The following is a 14707-nucleotide window of genomic DNA, read 5'->3' on the forward strand; positions in this document are numbered from 1 at the left end:
ATCTGATCCCCAGGATGCAGGGTATGTGCTACACCGCCACTGCGTCACTCACCCACTCTCTGCAGATTTGCGATGGAATCCCCAGCCACACGTAAAGTCCTGCTTCCTCTCTGACTACAGTGGCACCTCATGTGACATGTAACAGGTCACACGAGGCACCGCTGTAGCCATGGATACAGGACGCTAGATGGGTGGATGGAGATCCTATTACTGGAACGCTGGGAGCAGGTGAGTATAGTGGCGCCAGGGACAGGGATACGGAGAATGCAAGAATGGGGATATATTTGGGAGGGAAGTCAACTCTTGCTGCCCTGAGGTACGTGATTTGTGTTGCTTCATGGAAGAACTGCACCTGAGTAACAGGCAAGCACAGTTTTTCTTGACTGTATGCTTCACTGTATGCAATGCTCACATAGAGCAGGTTCACACTAGGTCCGGGAACGTATCCGTGGCTCCGCATCGGGGCCCGGACCAAAACCGGAGCCACGTATACTAATGTTAAAAATAGCAACAGTCTTCGTTCAATTACAAAACGGATCCGTGTGCGTTTCGAGGGATCCATTTTGAAAAACTGAATGCAGGGTCCGGATTTGTCGGGACTTCACAGACCCTGATCGATCCCTGATACACGGAGAGGTAGTGGCAGGCAATGCAAAAACGGATCTCCCTCTACACAGATAACTTTGCACACAAAATGGAGGGAGATCCGCACTGCCTACTGCTTTCTCCTTCCCCCTATAGGTGTCCCCTCAGGTAGCCTGAGTGGATAGCAGTCAGGACGGGGGTCTGCGGGCAAAGCAGCAGGGAGGGGGGGATGAACAAGCGAGCGGGGAAGCAATTACTTTATACTTACCTTATACTTTCTCTGCTCGCCGTGACTTCCTGCAATGCTGCCCACAGCAAGCAGAGGAAGTGTTTGCTACACTTTTGCTGCACATAGCTGGAGGGGGGAGCAGGGACGAGGTACCCAGTTGAGGGAGGGGGGGGGGCGTCCGGGACCCAGGTGAGGGAGGGGGTCCCCCCTCCCCGCCGCTGTGCCCACAGCCCTCCGTCCTGGCTGCTACCCACTCAGGCTACCTGGGGGGACACCTATTAGGTCCTGGCTGCAGCCATCCATTTTTGGTGGGAGGGAAAGAAACAAAATACGCAAACGGATGAAAAACGTTTGCTGCAAAAGGGCAGCACGGATCCGTTTGCGTTCAGGTTTAGCAAATTCACGGACCCTCAGGATCACGGACCGCAGGCTCGGTCCTGCAACCGTGCGTAGTGTGAACCCAGCCTTAATGTGCGGTGCACAGGGATGGATTTAGGCCAAGGCCACCTAGGCCATGGCCTAGGGCACCACAGGAGCAAGGGCACCAAAGCAGCAGGCTAAACTGGTGTAGCATTTGCAAGCTTTCAAATGCTGCAATGCAGGGAGCGAGCGCCTGACCGCAGGGCCGGTCCTGGACTTTCTGCTGCCCTAGGCAAAGATCGTAAAGGCGCCCCCCCCGGTATAAGTTAGATAAGTAGGTGCCTCCAATATAGGTAGCCAGTATAGTTGCCCCCAGCATAGGTTAGATAGGTAGGTACCCCCAGTATAGGTTAGTTAGGTAGGTGCCCCCAGTATAGGAAGCCAGTATAGTTGCCACCTGTATAGGCTAGCTAGGTAGGTAGGTGCCCCCAATACAGGTTAGATAAGTGCCCCCATTTTAGGTTAGATAGGTAGCTTCCCCCCAGTATAGGTTAGATTAGGTCGCTGCCCTTCAGTATAGGTTAGATTAGGTAGGTGCCCCCAGTACATGTTAGATTAGGTAGGTGCCCCCAGTATAGATTAGATAAGTAGCTGCCCCCAGCATAGGTTAGACAGGTAGCTGCCCCCCAGCATAGGTTAGATAGGTAGCTGCCCCCCAGTATAGGTTAGATAGGTAGCTGCCCCCCAGTACAGGTTAGATTAGGTAGGTGCCCCCCAGTATAGGATAGATAGGTAGCTGCCCCCAGTACAGGTTAGATTAGGTAGGTGCCCCCCAGTATAGGATAGATAGGTAGCTGCCCCCCAGTATAGGTTAGATAGGTAGCTGCCCCCCAGTATAGGTTAGATAGGTAGCTGCCCCCCAGTACAGGTTAGATTAGGTAGGTGCCCCCCAGTATAGGATAGATAGGTAGCTGCCCCCCAGTATAGGTTAGATAGGTAGCTGCCCCCCAGTACAGGTTAGATTAGGTAGGTGCCCCCCAGTATAGGATAGATAGGTAGCTGCCCCCAGTACAGGTTAGATTAGGTAGCTGCCCCCCAGTATAGGATAGATAGGTAGCTGCCCCCCAGTATAGGTTAGATAGGTAGCTGCCCCCCAGTATAGGTTAGATAGGTAGCTGCCCCCCAGTATAGGTTAGATAGGTAGCTGCCCCCCAGTACAGGTTAGATTAGGTAGGTGCCCCCCAGTATAGGATAGATAGGTAGCTGCCCCCAGTACAGGTTAGATTAGGTAGGTGCCCCCAGTATAGATTAGATATGTAGCTGCCCCCAGCATAGGTTAGACAGGTAGCTGCCCCCCAGCATAGGTTAGATAGGTAGCTGCCCCCCAGTATAGGTTAGATAGGTAGCTGCCCCCCAGTACAGGTTAGATTAGGTAGGTGCCCCCCAGTATAGGATAGATAGGTAGCTGCCCCCAGTACAGGTTAGATTAGGTAGGTGCCCCCCAGTATAGGATAGACAGGTAGCTGCCCCCAGTATAGGTTAGATAGGTAGCTGCCCCCCAGTATAGGTTAGATAGGTAGCTGCCCCCCAGTACAGGTTAGATTAGGTAGGTGCCCCCCAGTATAGGATAGATAGGTAGCTGCCCCCAGTACAGGTTAGATTAGGTAGGTGCCCCCCAGTATAGGATAGATAGGTAGCTGCCCCCAGTATAGGTTAGATAGGTAGCTGCCCCCCAGTGTAGGTTAGATAGGTAGCTGCCCCCCAGTGTAGGTTAGATAGGTAGCTGCCCCCCAGTATAGGATAGATAGGTAGCTGCCCCCCAGTACAGGTTAGATTAGGTAGGTGCCCCCCAGTATAGGATAGATAGGTAGCTGCCCCCAGTACAGGTTAGATTAGGTAGGTGCCCCCCCAGTATAGGATAGACAGGTAGCTGCCCCCAGTATAGGTTAGATAGGTAGCTGCCCCCCAGTATAGGTTAGATAGGTAGCTGCCCCCCAGTATAGATTAGATAGGTAGCTGCCCCCCAGTATAGGTTAGATAGGTAGGTGCCCCCCAGTATAGGATAGATAGGTAGCTGCCCCCAAAACAGGTTAGATTAGGTAGGTGCCCCCCAGTATAGGATAGATAGGTAGCTGCCCCCAAAACAGGTTAGATTAGGTAGGTGCCCCCCAGTATAGGATAGATAGGTAGCTGCCCCCAAAACAGGTTAGATTAGGTAGGTGCCCCCCAGTATAGGATAGATAGGTAGCTTGCCCAGGTAGGTGCCCCCTCATAATGGCGGAGGGGGGAGCCGGAGCCGCGGGGAGGGCAGCCCGACCTCTCCCTCCCTCTCCCCGGGCCGCCCTCCATGCTCCCCCCTCGGACTTTAGGCAGCAGAGTTAGCGCGCAAGGAAGCGCTGCTGTACACAGACTGTTACTCACCTCCCTGGATCCGATCGCCGCTCCCGCCCTGCTGGTCTCCTCTCTGCCTAGCCGGCTGATACACACGCGGCTGCTTCCTGTGTAAACAGGAAGCAGCGTGTGTAATGTATCAGCGGCTACATTGCAGAGAGGAGACCAGCAGGGCGGGAGCGGCGATCGGATCCAGGGAGGTGAGTAACAGGCTGTGTACAGCAGCGCTTCCCTGCGCGCTAACTCTGCTGCCTAAAGTCCGAGGGGGGAGCATGGAGGGCGGCCCGGGGAGAGGGAGGGCTGCCCTCACCGCGGCTCTGGCTCCCCCCGCTCAGTCACAGCCACTTCATCTGGTGCCGCCCCTCCACTTCCTGTCGCCTGAGGAACCCGCCTCACCCCGCCTCATGGGTGGGCCGGCCCTGCCTGACCGTGGTACTCTGCTGCTAGCTGCCTGTGCAGTAGCCACATTGCTCTCTGTGCACGTTTGCATTATGGCCAGCGGCTATGGACTTGGGCAACATTGGAGATGGAAAGGAAGATGAAGCTTCTGCACTGGAGACGAGCTGATAGGTGTTGCGGTGTGAAGGTGAGCTGGCTACCTATGCTGAAAGGGGGGAGTGGGAAAAGGAGGGATTAAGGAAGTCATCTGGCTACCTATACTGGAGGGAAAGGGGGGAGGGGGTCATCTGGCTACCTATACTGGGGGGGGTCATCAGGCTACCTATACTAGAGGGAAGGGGGGGGGGGGGTCATCTGGCTACCTATACTGGAGGGAAGAGGGATGGGTCATCTCTCTACCTATACTGAAGGGGGGAGGCTGGTGACAGTGGCCTTGGGCGGTAAAGAGTACAAGTCCGGCCCTGGCGGTGCAACTTTCTATTTCTGTTCATGCTTTTACAGGGAACACAAGGCAATGCCCACTGTAAACATAGTGTAGAAACAAGGACAAAAAGGGGGAAACAGGACTCTTCATAATTCTCAAAATTGTTCTGGTAAGTCCCTCTCACACATGTAGCATCACATTGCGGTACTCTACCCCACTACCGTGGCCATTAGTCACTATGATTACATTCCCCGCGGTGTGACACGATGCGACGGAAGTGCTCCAGACGCCGCAGAGTAATGCAGAATCTGCAGTGCATTACTCTGTGATTCCTGGAAGTAAACTGGAAGTTCCATATTACTTTTTATGGTTGCATGCAAACATAACTTTTTCCTGGGCTATTATTATAGTGTGCAACCAACCTGAAGTATTTCAGGGTTAGGTTTATGGATTTATTACATATTCTGTTCACAATACCACTACATTATTTCAGAAACAGAGTTAGGAAGCTTCTCCAAAAGGTATTTAAGATATTTTATTATAAAAATACAATACGGTTATATGTAACTGTGCATTTGTCACAGCCCTAGCCAAAAGAAACATACTTTTATATTTTGAGGGCTGAGTCAGAGGAGATGAGTAATGGTCGGTTAATAGGAAGGATAATAGATCTAAAGTGATGTAAGTAGGTTACAAGCTTCTCTTAATAGCAGCCGCGCCTAATGTTATATAGGCAGACATAATAATTGCACCTTACTAAATCTGAATGGCCGTTTGCATAAATCCTTTCTAGCTATTTCCATCCCGGTGTAGTGAAAATTTTTGCTACCTATCATATTTTGCAACTTGCCATAGAGGACAGTGTATGACTGTGTAGGCGTGGCTCCTCTCTGTTAACACGCCTGTAATTTTTTGCAACCACAGATCCCATTGAGCTAGAAAGGGGATTGTTCCCTCCAGGGGGGGTTATTAGTTGAGCAAGAGGGGGGATTGTTTCCTCGGGGGGTGGGGGGTTATTAGTTGAGGAAGAGGGGGGATTGTTCCCTCCAGGGGGGGGTTATTAGTTGAGCAACAGGGGGGATTGTTCCCTCCAGGGGGGGTTATTAGTTGAGCAAGAGGGGGGATTGATCCCTGGGGGGGGGGGGTTATTAGTTGAGCAAGAGGGGGGATTGTTCCCTCCAGGGGGGGTTATTAGTTGAGCAAGAGGGGAGGGTTCTGTGTGAGAATAGGGTTTGGTTGGGTTGCATTTTCTGATACAGATAGGTTAAAGTCAATGGCTAGGTTGCACTTTCTGATAGCTATACGTATAAATAAGTGCAACCGGTTGCAAAATCTGATAAAGTTGCAAAAAATTTCACCACACCGGGCCTCTTGGCAATGAGTCTGTTGACGAGGGTTGCCACGGCGACGGGAGAAGCTTCCATCTCCAGAGCTTTCTACAGGCAGGCAGCCAATCAGAGGCTCGGCAGCAGGTCATGTGACACAGCGGATTATACTGTACACCGTAGTGCTGGCTGGCTCCTCTGTGAGTTGAGTGCACGGCTGAGCTGGACTCGGTGCTGCTGCTGGATCTGCGGAAAGATGTTCGGGAGCCTTCTCAGAGACGTCGAGGAAGACCCCTTCTTCTCGTGAGTTACCCAGCAGCGCTGCTCGCTTTCTTCATACTGTGCATGTGGAAGCATGCTGGCCAGTCTGATGCCCTCTGGCAGCTGTGCAATGGCTGGTGGTTATGCTACTTGTAGCTCCCCAAGAACTACTGATCACTGCCAGGCTGGCTAGCCATACACTGGTCCATGTGGTCAGAAGATAGATCCCTCCCAGAGCATAATCTGATCAGAGAGGTTTTTATTTGATCAATCTCTCCACACACTGCACATGCATTTTTAAAGATGTCTGCATGAAATCTATTACACATCTGTCTAACTGCAGCATTGCACTGTTTGATGCAGTGCAACACTGTGGGTCGTCTATCTACCGCCACTCCTGACCTGCCATTGATCAATCAATAATCAAGATTGACCGATTTGGTGCAAAAGGGGATCGTGTTGGCATGTTATGGCATCAATTTCTAGCAGATAAGATCAAATAATCATATCGGCCAGATATCAACAGTAAAAAAGAACCAGTGTATGGCTAGTTTAAAGGACCTCTATCGTGAAAAAAGTAGGCAGTTCAAATCTGATAGAACGGACAGGTTTTGTGCTAGTCCATCTCTTCATGGGGGATTCTCAGGGATTTTTTTTTGTTTTCAACAGCATTTCCTGAACAGCAGTTTAACTGACAAAATAGTAAGATACCAGCCGGCCTCCCTACTCACTTGCACACTATTTTGTCACTTTGCAACTGCTGTTCACGAAATGCTGTTGAAAACACAGAAAACCCTGAGAATCCCCCAAAAGGACATGGACTAGCCCAAAACCTGTCGGTTGTGTCAGATTTTACCTGCCTACTTTTTTCACGATAGTGGTTGTTAAAATCGCACAAAAGTAAACATACCAGTGCGTTAGGGGACATCTCCTATTACCCTCTGACACAATTTCGCCGCTCCTCGCCGCATTAAAAGTAGTCAAAAACTGTTTTAAAAAGTTTGTTTATAAACAAACAAAATGGCCACCAAAACAGGAAGTAGGTTGATGTACAGCATGTCCACACATAGAAAATACATTCATACACAAGCAGGCTGTATACAGCCTTACTTCTGAATCTCAAGAGATCACTTGTGTGTGTTTACCTTCTGTCCCCAGCTTCTCTCATGCACTGAACATTACAGGCTTCCTGCAGACAGCTCTGCCTATGTCGTTAATTCCTCAGTATGTGACAGACCAGCTCCTTTCACAGCCTCCAGAGGAGGATTTTTATCCAGCTCTCTTGTATCACTGATAAGATAGCAGAGAAGCTGCTGGCTTATGTAAATAAAACACACACTGGAGTGTGCATAGAGGAACAGTTCAACACTGAAGAACTTGGCAGCCTTCCAGACACAGGCCGACAAGTCTGACAGGGGAAAGATACATTGATTTATTACAGAGATGGTTATAGTAGAAAGAGCTGCAGTAAGCCAGATCACATTAGAATAGGTTTAGGAACTTGTAGGATGATAGAAAAAACGTTGTAATTTTTGTTACAGAGTCACTTTAAGCTATAAAATGGAGAACAGTGATGCTTGACTTTGAAACATTCTAGTTTGTCCCCAGCAGGTCACCAAAAATCATCAGAACACAGCTGTGATGAAGGTCTGTGAGCCTTGTAGCATTGCTTTTCTAGGCAGAAGTAGTGGCAGCTGCTTGTGTTGCATTATGCTCTCAGTTTAGCTAAGTGGACTTGAGGCATGCCAGTTGAGCAGAATTACAGTAAGGGCAATTAATGTATGTATGTATGATCACCCTTTAATACAAGTGTCATTGTAATTTTGAACAACAAATCAGATTGCCACTTTTTATACACAAGCCCCATAGATATGCTGTTACAAGTTGGCATCTGGTGAAGATACTATTAACTCATTACTCGAAATAGAAATAAGTCATCAGGTCCCATTTATAAAGAGGGTCTATCTTATAATATCATCACTCTGGTGTTATTCTACACTTTAAAAATCCATTTGACAATTTCATATTGCCAAATTTATAAAGGATCAGATTTTGTTGCCTGGTAATTAATGCTTTGATTTTTCATACCACAATTGACCTACATTAGTAATCCATACCTCCATTCACTTGAATCAGCGATGCGTAATATGTTGGCGCTTTATAAATACAATAAATAAATGATGTAGTATACAGTAGTGGATTGCCAATTGGGATCATTACATCTAGCCAGAAAAAGTAGCGAGACCCAGTGACTTGCATCTCAGCCATGTGCCACTTAATCGTAATGCACACCTGAAGTGAGAGGGATATGGAGGCTGCCATATTTATTTCCTTTCCGCTGTCGGCTATTTACAAAGTGACACTTGCAATTTAATGATCTGTAAAGTGGTACTCAGGCTAATTGGCATTAAAGTGTACCTGAGATGGGGCAGGAGGAAAAAATGCTACATACCTCAGGCTTCCTCTAGCCCCCTCCAGGCAGATCACTCCCTTGCCATCCTCCGCCACCTCCTGGATCTTCCACAATCGGCCACAGTAAGTTGTCCAATCGGTGCAGGCGCAATCTGGCACACAGTTTCCCCGAGCACGACTGGGGGCTCATGTGCAGTTGGCTCCAGACTGCAAGACTTTCTGGGGTTAATTGCAGAAGATCCGGGAGGAGGATGGCCAGGGAACAATAAGCCTAGAGGGGGCTGAAGGAAGCCCTCCCAACCCCCCCTTGTCTCATTGGTACTTTAACAGTACTGTAGCAGAAATTCATGATTTCACATAAAATGGCAATTCTGTATTACAGTGGCACTCGTTTACCTTACCTTTAGGCTGCTTGCACACCAAGACGTTACAGGCGCACGTTAGTGCGCCTGTAACGCTCCCCCAACGCACAGCAATGTAACACAAGTGGGCTGTTCACACAGCCCACGTTGCGTTACATGTAACGCTGCACGTTCTGTGCAAAGTGCAGCATGCTACGGCGTTGGAGCGGCTATAGCCGCGTTAGACTGTTTGCACATGCGCAGTGGGGGGCGGAGGAGGCGGGGAGAGCCAGCTACAGTAGCCGCGCACATGGCTACTTAATATTCACTGCACTGGCGGGCGCTGATTGGCCGGCGGGACCACGTGATGCGGAGTGTCTCGCTCCGCATCACGTGGTCCCGCTGGCCAATCAGCGCCACTCTGGGAGACATTATAGGACTCGAGCCGCCTAACGCGGCTCACTCTACCGTCGGCTCTTGCAGCACCATACGTTGTGTTAGGTGCACGTTATGCGACCTTAACGTGCCACCTAATGCAACGTCTTGGTGTGCAAGAAGCCTTAAGGTTCTCCAGCACTAAAGGAGGAGATTCTAAAATGCTCCCCGCCCCCCGAATTGTGCCTGCCCCAGAGTAGGTAGCAGATGTTGCCTCAGTATTAGGTATCCTTCTCCCCTGTTCTATTCAGATGTTCCCCCTGTATTAGGTAACTCCCATACCCATGTTAGACAGCCAGATGTGCCTCCAGTAGTAGGCTGGCAGCCCCTCCATAGGATAGCCAGATGTGTCCTCAGCATCAGGCACATAAACAAAAGAGAGGGAGCACCGTTTCCAAAAAAGAGTATGCAGCGTGCCCAAGGTCTCTCCCCAGTGCCTCCTGGGAAGTGCAGTCCAGATAAAACAGAAAGGACCGGCACCGCTGTCTTGTATCAAAGCTCTTTTAATAGCACCAAAGTGGCAGCAGTGACAGACTGCTGTTTCGGTTTACACCTTTTGCTTTGAGCAGTTTGATAAAGGTGTAAACCGAAACAGCAGTCTGTCACTGCTGCCACTTTGGTGCTATTAAAAGAGCTTTGATACAAGACAGCGGTGCCGGTCCTTTCTGTTTTATCTCAGCATTAGGCAGGCAGCACCCCTTTCCCAGATTAGCCAGATGTGAACCTAGTATAAGGCACCCTGCCCCCCTTCCCAGGATAGATAGCTAGATCATCTCCCAGCGTTATGCAGCCCCCTTCCCATGCAGAGCCACAAATGGAACGCTGTTGAAGTGCTTCTCACCTGTCCTGCCTGCACCGGGATCTTCAGAATTGCATGTTGCAGGCTGCAGCACCTACTCTCTTTGTCACCCTCTGATGTCGCACCACTAGACACCACTAGAGGATGATATAGGGAACAGATGCTGCAGCCTGGGACATGCTGAAGACCCCGACACAGTGGTCTTCAGAGTCACATCTCCACTTGTGACTCTGCAATGGCGTAAAATTTTACATCAAATCGCAATTATTTGCAACTCAATGATCATCATGAATAGCAGGGGAGGAAAGCCAGTGATCTATAGGGCAACATGGTGGTGTAGTGGATAGCACTCTTGCCTTGCAGCGCTGGGTCCCAGGTACGAATCCAAGGCAGGACACTATCTGCAAGGAGTTTGTATGTTCTCCCCGTGTCTGTGTGGGTTTCCTCCGGGCACTCCGGTTTCCTCCCACGTCCCAAAAACATACATATGAGTTAAGTGGCTTCCCCCTAAAATTGGCCCTAGACTATGATGGGCATATGACTATGGTAGGGATTAGACTGTGAGATTCTCTGAGGGACAGTTAGTACCAAGACTATATAATCTGTACAGTGCTGTGAAATATGTCTGCGCTATATAAATACTAGATAATAATATAGGGGGAAAAAAACCTAGTATTAAATAAGTGATCCCCAAAGTTTGCAACAGCTACAAAACCCCTACATTCCTTTATATGAGATTGTTTGTTTACTAGGACACTGCCATGTTACCAAAGACTGAGGCCCCTGCTACACTTCAGGAAACTGTTGCTGTTGATGCAAGGGACCTGCTAAAGGCAGGCAACTAACTGAGAAAGCTGTCGATTTAACATGAGACTGTTGGGAGGTTCTGCCATGTTGATAAATATTGTTAGACTGCTACTAAGTAGGCCTCCACTGTGTTATACACTATCTTACCTAATGAAGTCATTCATTAGTAGTACTTGGCTGGAGACCTCTCAAATGCAGAAAGGTGCTTTCAGATACTTTTTTCAGTCCTTATTGTCATGAGGTTTCAGCAGCAAGATCTAGGGCACTGTCTTGTGCAGAAATTTACCTCAGTTCCTGAGGTAGAGTTGGGCCCTGAGTTATATAACATGTCAATTTTGATCAGTGAGAATAGCCATCGCGGTGATACGCCAAAGTCTGTTGGAACCAATACGCCACATGACCCTTGGCCTCATTCTTTTAAAAGGACTCTCCATATAACTTGTCCGCACTGACTAATCCATGGGTACTTGATCTGCTGCCGTACTGTATTGATTTATAACAGGTGTATGTTGTAGTATGTTTATTCCTTGTTGAGTTTGGATGTAGATACTATCTTCAAAAGCAGGCATATCAGTTGTATAGTCTAGGGAACTGTAAAGAGCATTTAGCATGAGTTTTTTTTAAAACATGTTTTGCTCACACAAATTAAGATAAGCTATTTGCGTATGCAAGTATAATGCAGCTGTTTTAGTTCTTAAAGAGGATCTCCATCCAAAAATTAAAAATCCTTCAGTGCTGCTGGTCCCGCCTCCCCTCTCTTCCCAGAGTAAAGCGACAAGCTATTTACTGCAGTAAATAGTCAGGCGTTTTCTCTCAGAGGAGAGAGGGGAGGCTGGGCCAAATGCCGGAAGTGGAGTGATGCAGGATCTTCAGGACGGCTTTGTGGGATGAGACTCTATAGCAGTGTTCTCCCCAGGCCCTTTTAGCCGGGTGCTCCACCCGGCTAGTTTTGGTGAGCACCCGGTTGTCATCGGCTCACCTCCTCTTATGCTGTAAGCAGAGATGCTCACAGAAGCACTGACCCTGCATTCTCTCATCTCGCCCCACCCGGCTACTTTTTCATGCCACCCGGCTGGGAAAAAATTCTGGGGAGAACACTGTATAGGTAAATATAACTTTTCTTTAAAGCAGCACTGAAGGATGTTTTTGGTTGGAGAGCGTCTTGAATAGGTTGGGGAAGAGTTAAAACTTCTTTTGGGTTTTTATAACTGCCTGTACACTTGCTGGGGAAATTGCACTTCACTTTTTGTCCACATTATGCAATATCCTGTGAAAGGAATATGCCTAGTGCGGACACAGACAGAATGGAAGACTTGGCAGTGGTTCTGATCTTTCCCTGCACTACAGAATAGTGTTTTGACTGCTGGGGTATATCTCCATCAGTAACTCTGACAGTAATAAAACCCTTACATGGGTTTAAAGGGAAGGTTCAGGGAGGTAGGTAAAAAAATAAAAATCAATATCCACTTACCTGGGGCTTCCTCCAGCCCGTGGCAGGCAGGAGGTGCCCTCGCCGCCGCTCCGCAGGCTCCCGGTGGTCTCCGGTGGCCGACCCGACCTGGCCAGGCCGGCTGCCAGGTCGGGCTCTTCTGCGCTCCAAGGCCTGGCACTTCTGCGTCCCACGCAGCCGCGCTGACGTCATCGGACGTCCGCCGGGCTGTACTGCGCAGGCGCAGTAGTTCTGCGCCTGCGCAGTAGAGCCCGGCGGATGTCCGATGACGTCAGCGCGGCTGCAAGAATTTGTGCTGCAAAAATTAGATCTGTGCTGCTTTTGTTTCGAAGAAAATGGCGATCATTTTTTTTCCAGACAACAACATCACCCAGCCCTCATACAACAGCCTACGGGTATAACACTGGTAGGGTTGGGTAGTGCTGTGTTTGTGCTCATCTGTGCTGTACAATCATCTTTCTATCTTTTATAGTTTTTGAGATCTTCAAGATTTTATGAAGGTCAAAAGTTCACTAGGCCCACTACAAAAGCATACAGCTCCGTGAACTTTTTACTTTTATAATATCTCAGTATCTCAAAAACTATATAAGATAGAATAATGATTTTTGCAGCACAACCACAACACTAACCAACCATTCCAGTTATATGTTGACGGCTGTTGTAGGGGGGCTGGGTTATGTTATTGTCTGGGAAAACTTTTTTTTATTTTCTTCAAAATTAAAGCAGCACAAATGGGCACAAAGTAGCGCTAACCAAACAGGATGGATTTTTTTGTGTGCTGATTGTAGATGGGCCAGCTTCACAGAGATTTACTTCCATACCCTGGGTCCTAACCATACTTTACAGCTGGATTTTGCTTAATTTACAGGAGACCATCCTTTGGCCGCTTTCTGTGCAGCATCTTCATTACAATGAATGGAATGCCACGCACTAAGCAGCGTTAGGCTGGCAAGCCCTCTCGGGCTGGAAGGAGGAGCTGGGTTTTCCTAAACAGATTTTGGCTGATCAGTGTGAGGCAGGTGTCTCAGCACATGCTACATCCCGGGTAGCGCTTGACTAGGGTGTGGCCATAAACGTAGTGTTATTGTATAGCAGCGGGATTTTACATGTTATTCTGGTGCTAGCGATAGCTGGACCCCAAATTACTTCTCCCTCTGAGTTGCTACGACTCGGAGGGGTAATAGTATTTAATGTTGCTCAGAATTTCAGCTGCATCTGACCAGGTGGCTGAACAATACACGCTCAATGATTGTGGTTAGGTCTGGTGCTAGGAGTGACATCTTTGACTGTCAGGGGACTGGGGCTTCTACAGGTAGCCAGGCGAGCTTAGAAGCATTTAAAGTGAACCTCCGGACTAAAAATCTACTCAGCAGAACTGAAAAGGCTTGGTGTTTCTTTAACAGTTTCACAGCATCAGAACTTTGTTTTTCTTATCAAAGCCTCATTTTTAGCTGCATTTTTAGCTAAGCTCCACCCATCAAAGAAAACTTCCCGGGCTTCTATCTATTTTAATTAACATAACTAATGTAACTTAATGACAGTATGTTTGTTTAGGCTGGAGTTCCTCTTTAAAGCAACCTTGAGTGCGTGAGAAGACTACGGAGGTTGCTATATTTATTGGGTGCATATTGATTCGGCGCCGCTCAGTTCGGCCCGGTGAGAGCCGAATGACGGGTCTCACCGCTGCCACTAAACTCCAAGGAGGCGTTAAATACTATTCCCACTCCGAGTTGTCGCAACTAGGAGGGAGATGTAATTCGGGGTCTGGCAGCCGCCAGAGCCTCAAATTACCGCTACGCGTCCCGCGCAGCATAGCATTGCTGCTATGGGGTGCCCAGTTTCGGCGCTCGGCTCTCAGAGCCGCGCACCGAAATCAGCTGATCCGATATTTATTTCCTTTTAAACAATACACATTCCACGGCTGTCCTGCTGATCCTTAGCCTTCCTGAACCTGTATGAGCCAAAACCAATTCAGGGTACAACCCCCCCCCCATTTGCTCATGACAAAATAAATGATTCTGATTCTAATAGTTTTAGCTGTGGACCCTAACAAGCATGCAGATCAGATCCTTTAGCAGCTAAAGTGCTCATTTCAGGTGTGTGAGGCAGACACTACTGCTGCTGATGCATGAAGGATCAGCAGGGCTGCCTGTCAACTGGTATTGTTTAAAAAAAATACATGTGGAAGCCTCCGTAATCAGGTCTTCTCAACCAGGGTTCCCTGGAACCTCAGGGTTCATTGAGTACTCTGCAGGGGTTCCTTGGCATTTTTTTCCCATGGTGGGGGTTGGGGCAAGTATGATAGAGAGAACATTATATAATAGGGGGTACTGTAAAAAGAAGCATTACATTCAGAATAATAATAATGAGCACAATAACAAAAAGCACTAGAATAAGGAGACATTATAATGAAGGGCACAGTAATAGGGGGTAGTGAAATAAAAAAGTATTTGCAGGGTTCCTCCAGGGTATCTCACTTTAGGTGTCCT

At 48.5% G+C, this 14707-nt stretch overlaps 1 protein-coding gene across 2 annotated transcripts in view; it reads left to right on the forward strand.

Moving 5' to 3' along the window:
• Positions 1-5860: 5860 nt before the first annotated feature.
• Positions 5861-14707, forward strand: part of MLF1 (myeloid leukemia factor 1) — a 53026-nt gene continuing 44179 nt past the window's right edge. Inside the window, exon 1 of one of the 2 annotated variants that reach the window (XM_068280910.1) lies at positions 5861-6016. In XM_068280910.1, the coding sequence (XP_068137011.1) occupies positions 5970-6016 (47 nt within the window). In that variant the 5' untranslated portion in view covers positions 5861-5969. The remainder of the gene's footprint in view (positions 6017-14707) is intronic. The other variant, XM_068280911.1, reaches the window with a different exon arrangement.

This window comes from Hyperolius riggenbachi, chromosome 4 (genome assembly GCF_040937935.1).
Source record: "Hyperolius riggenbachi isolate aHypRig1 chromosome 4, aHypRig1.pri, whole genome shotgun sequence".
NCBI classification, from domain to species: Eukaryota; Metazoa; Chordata; class Amphibia; order Anura; family Hyperoliidae; genus Hyperolius; species Hyperolius riggenbachi.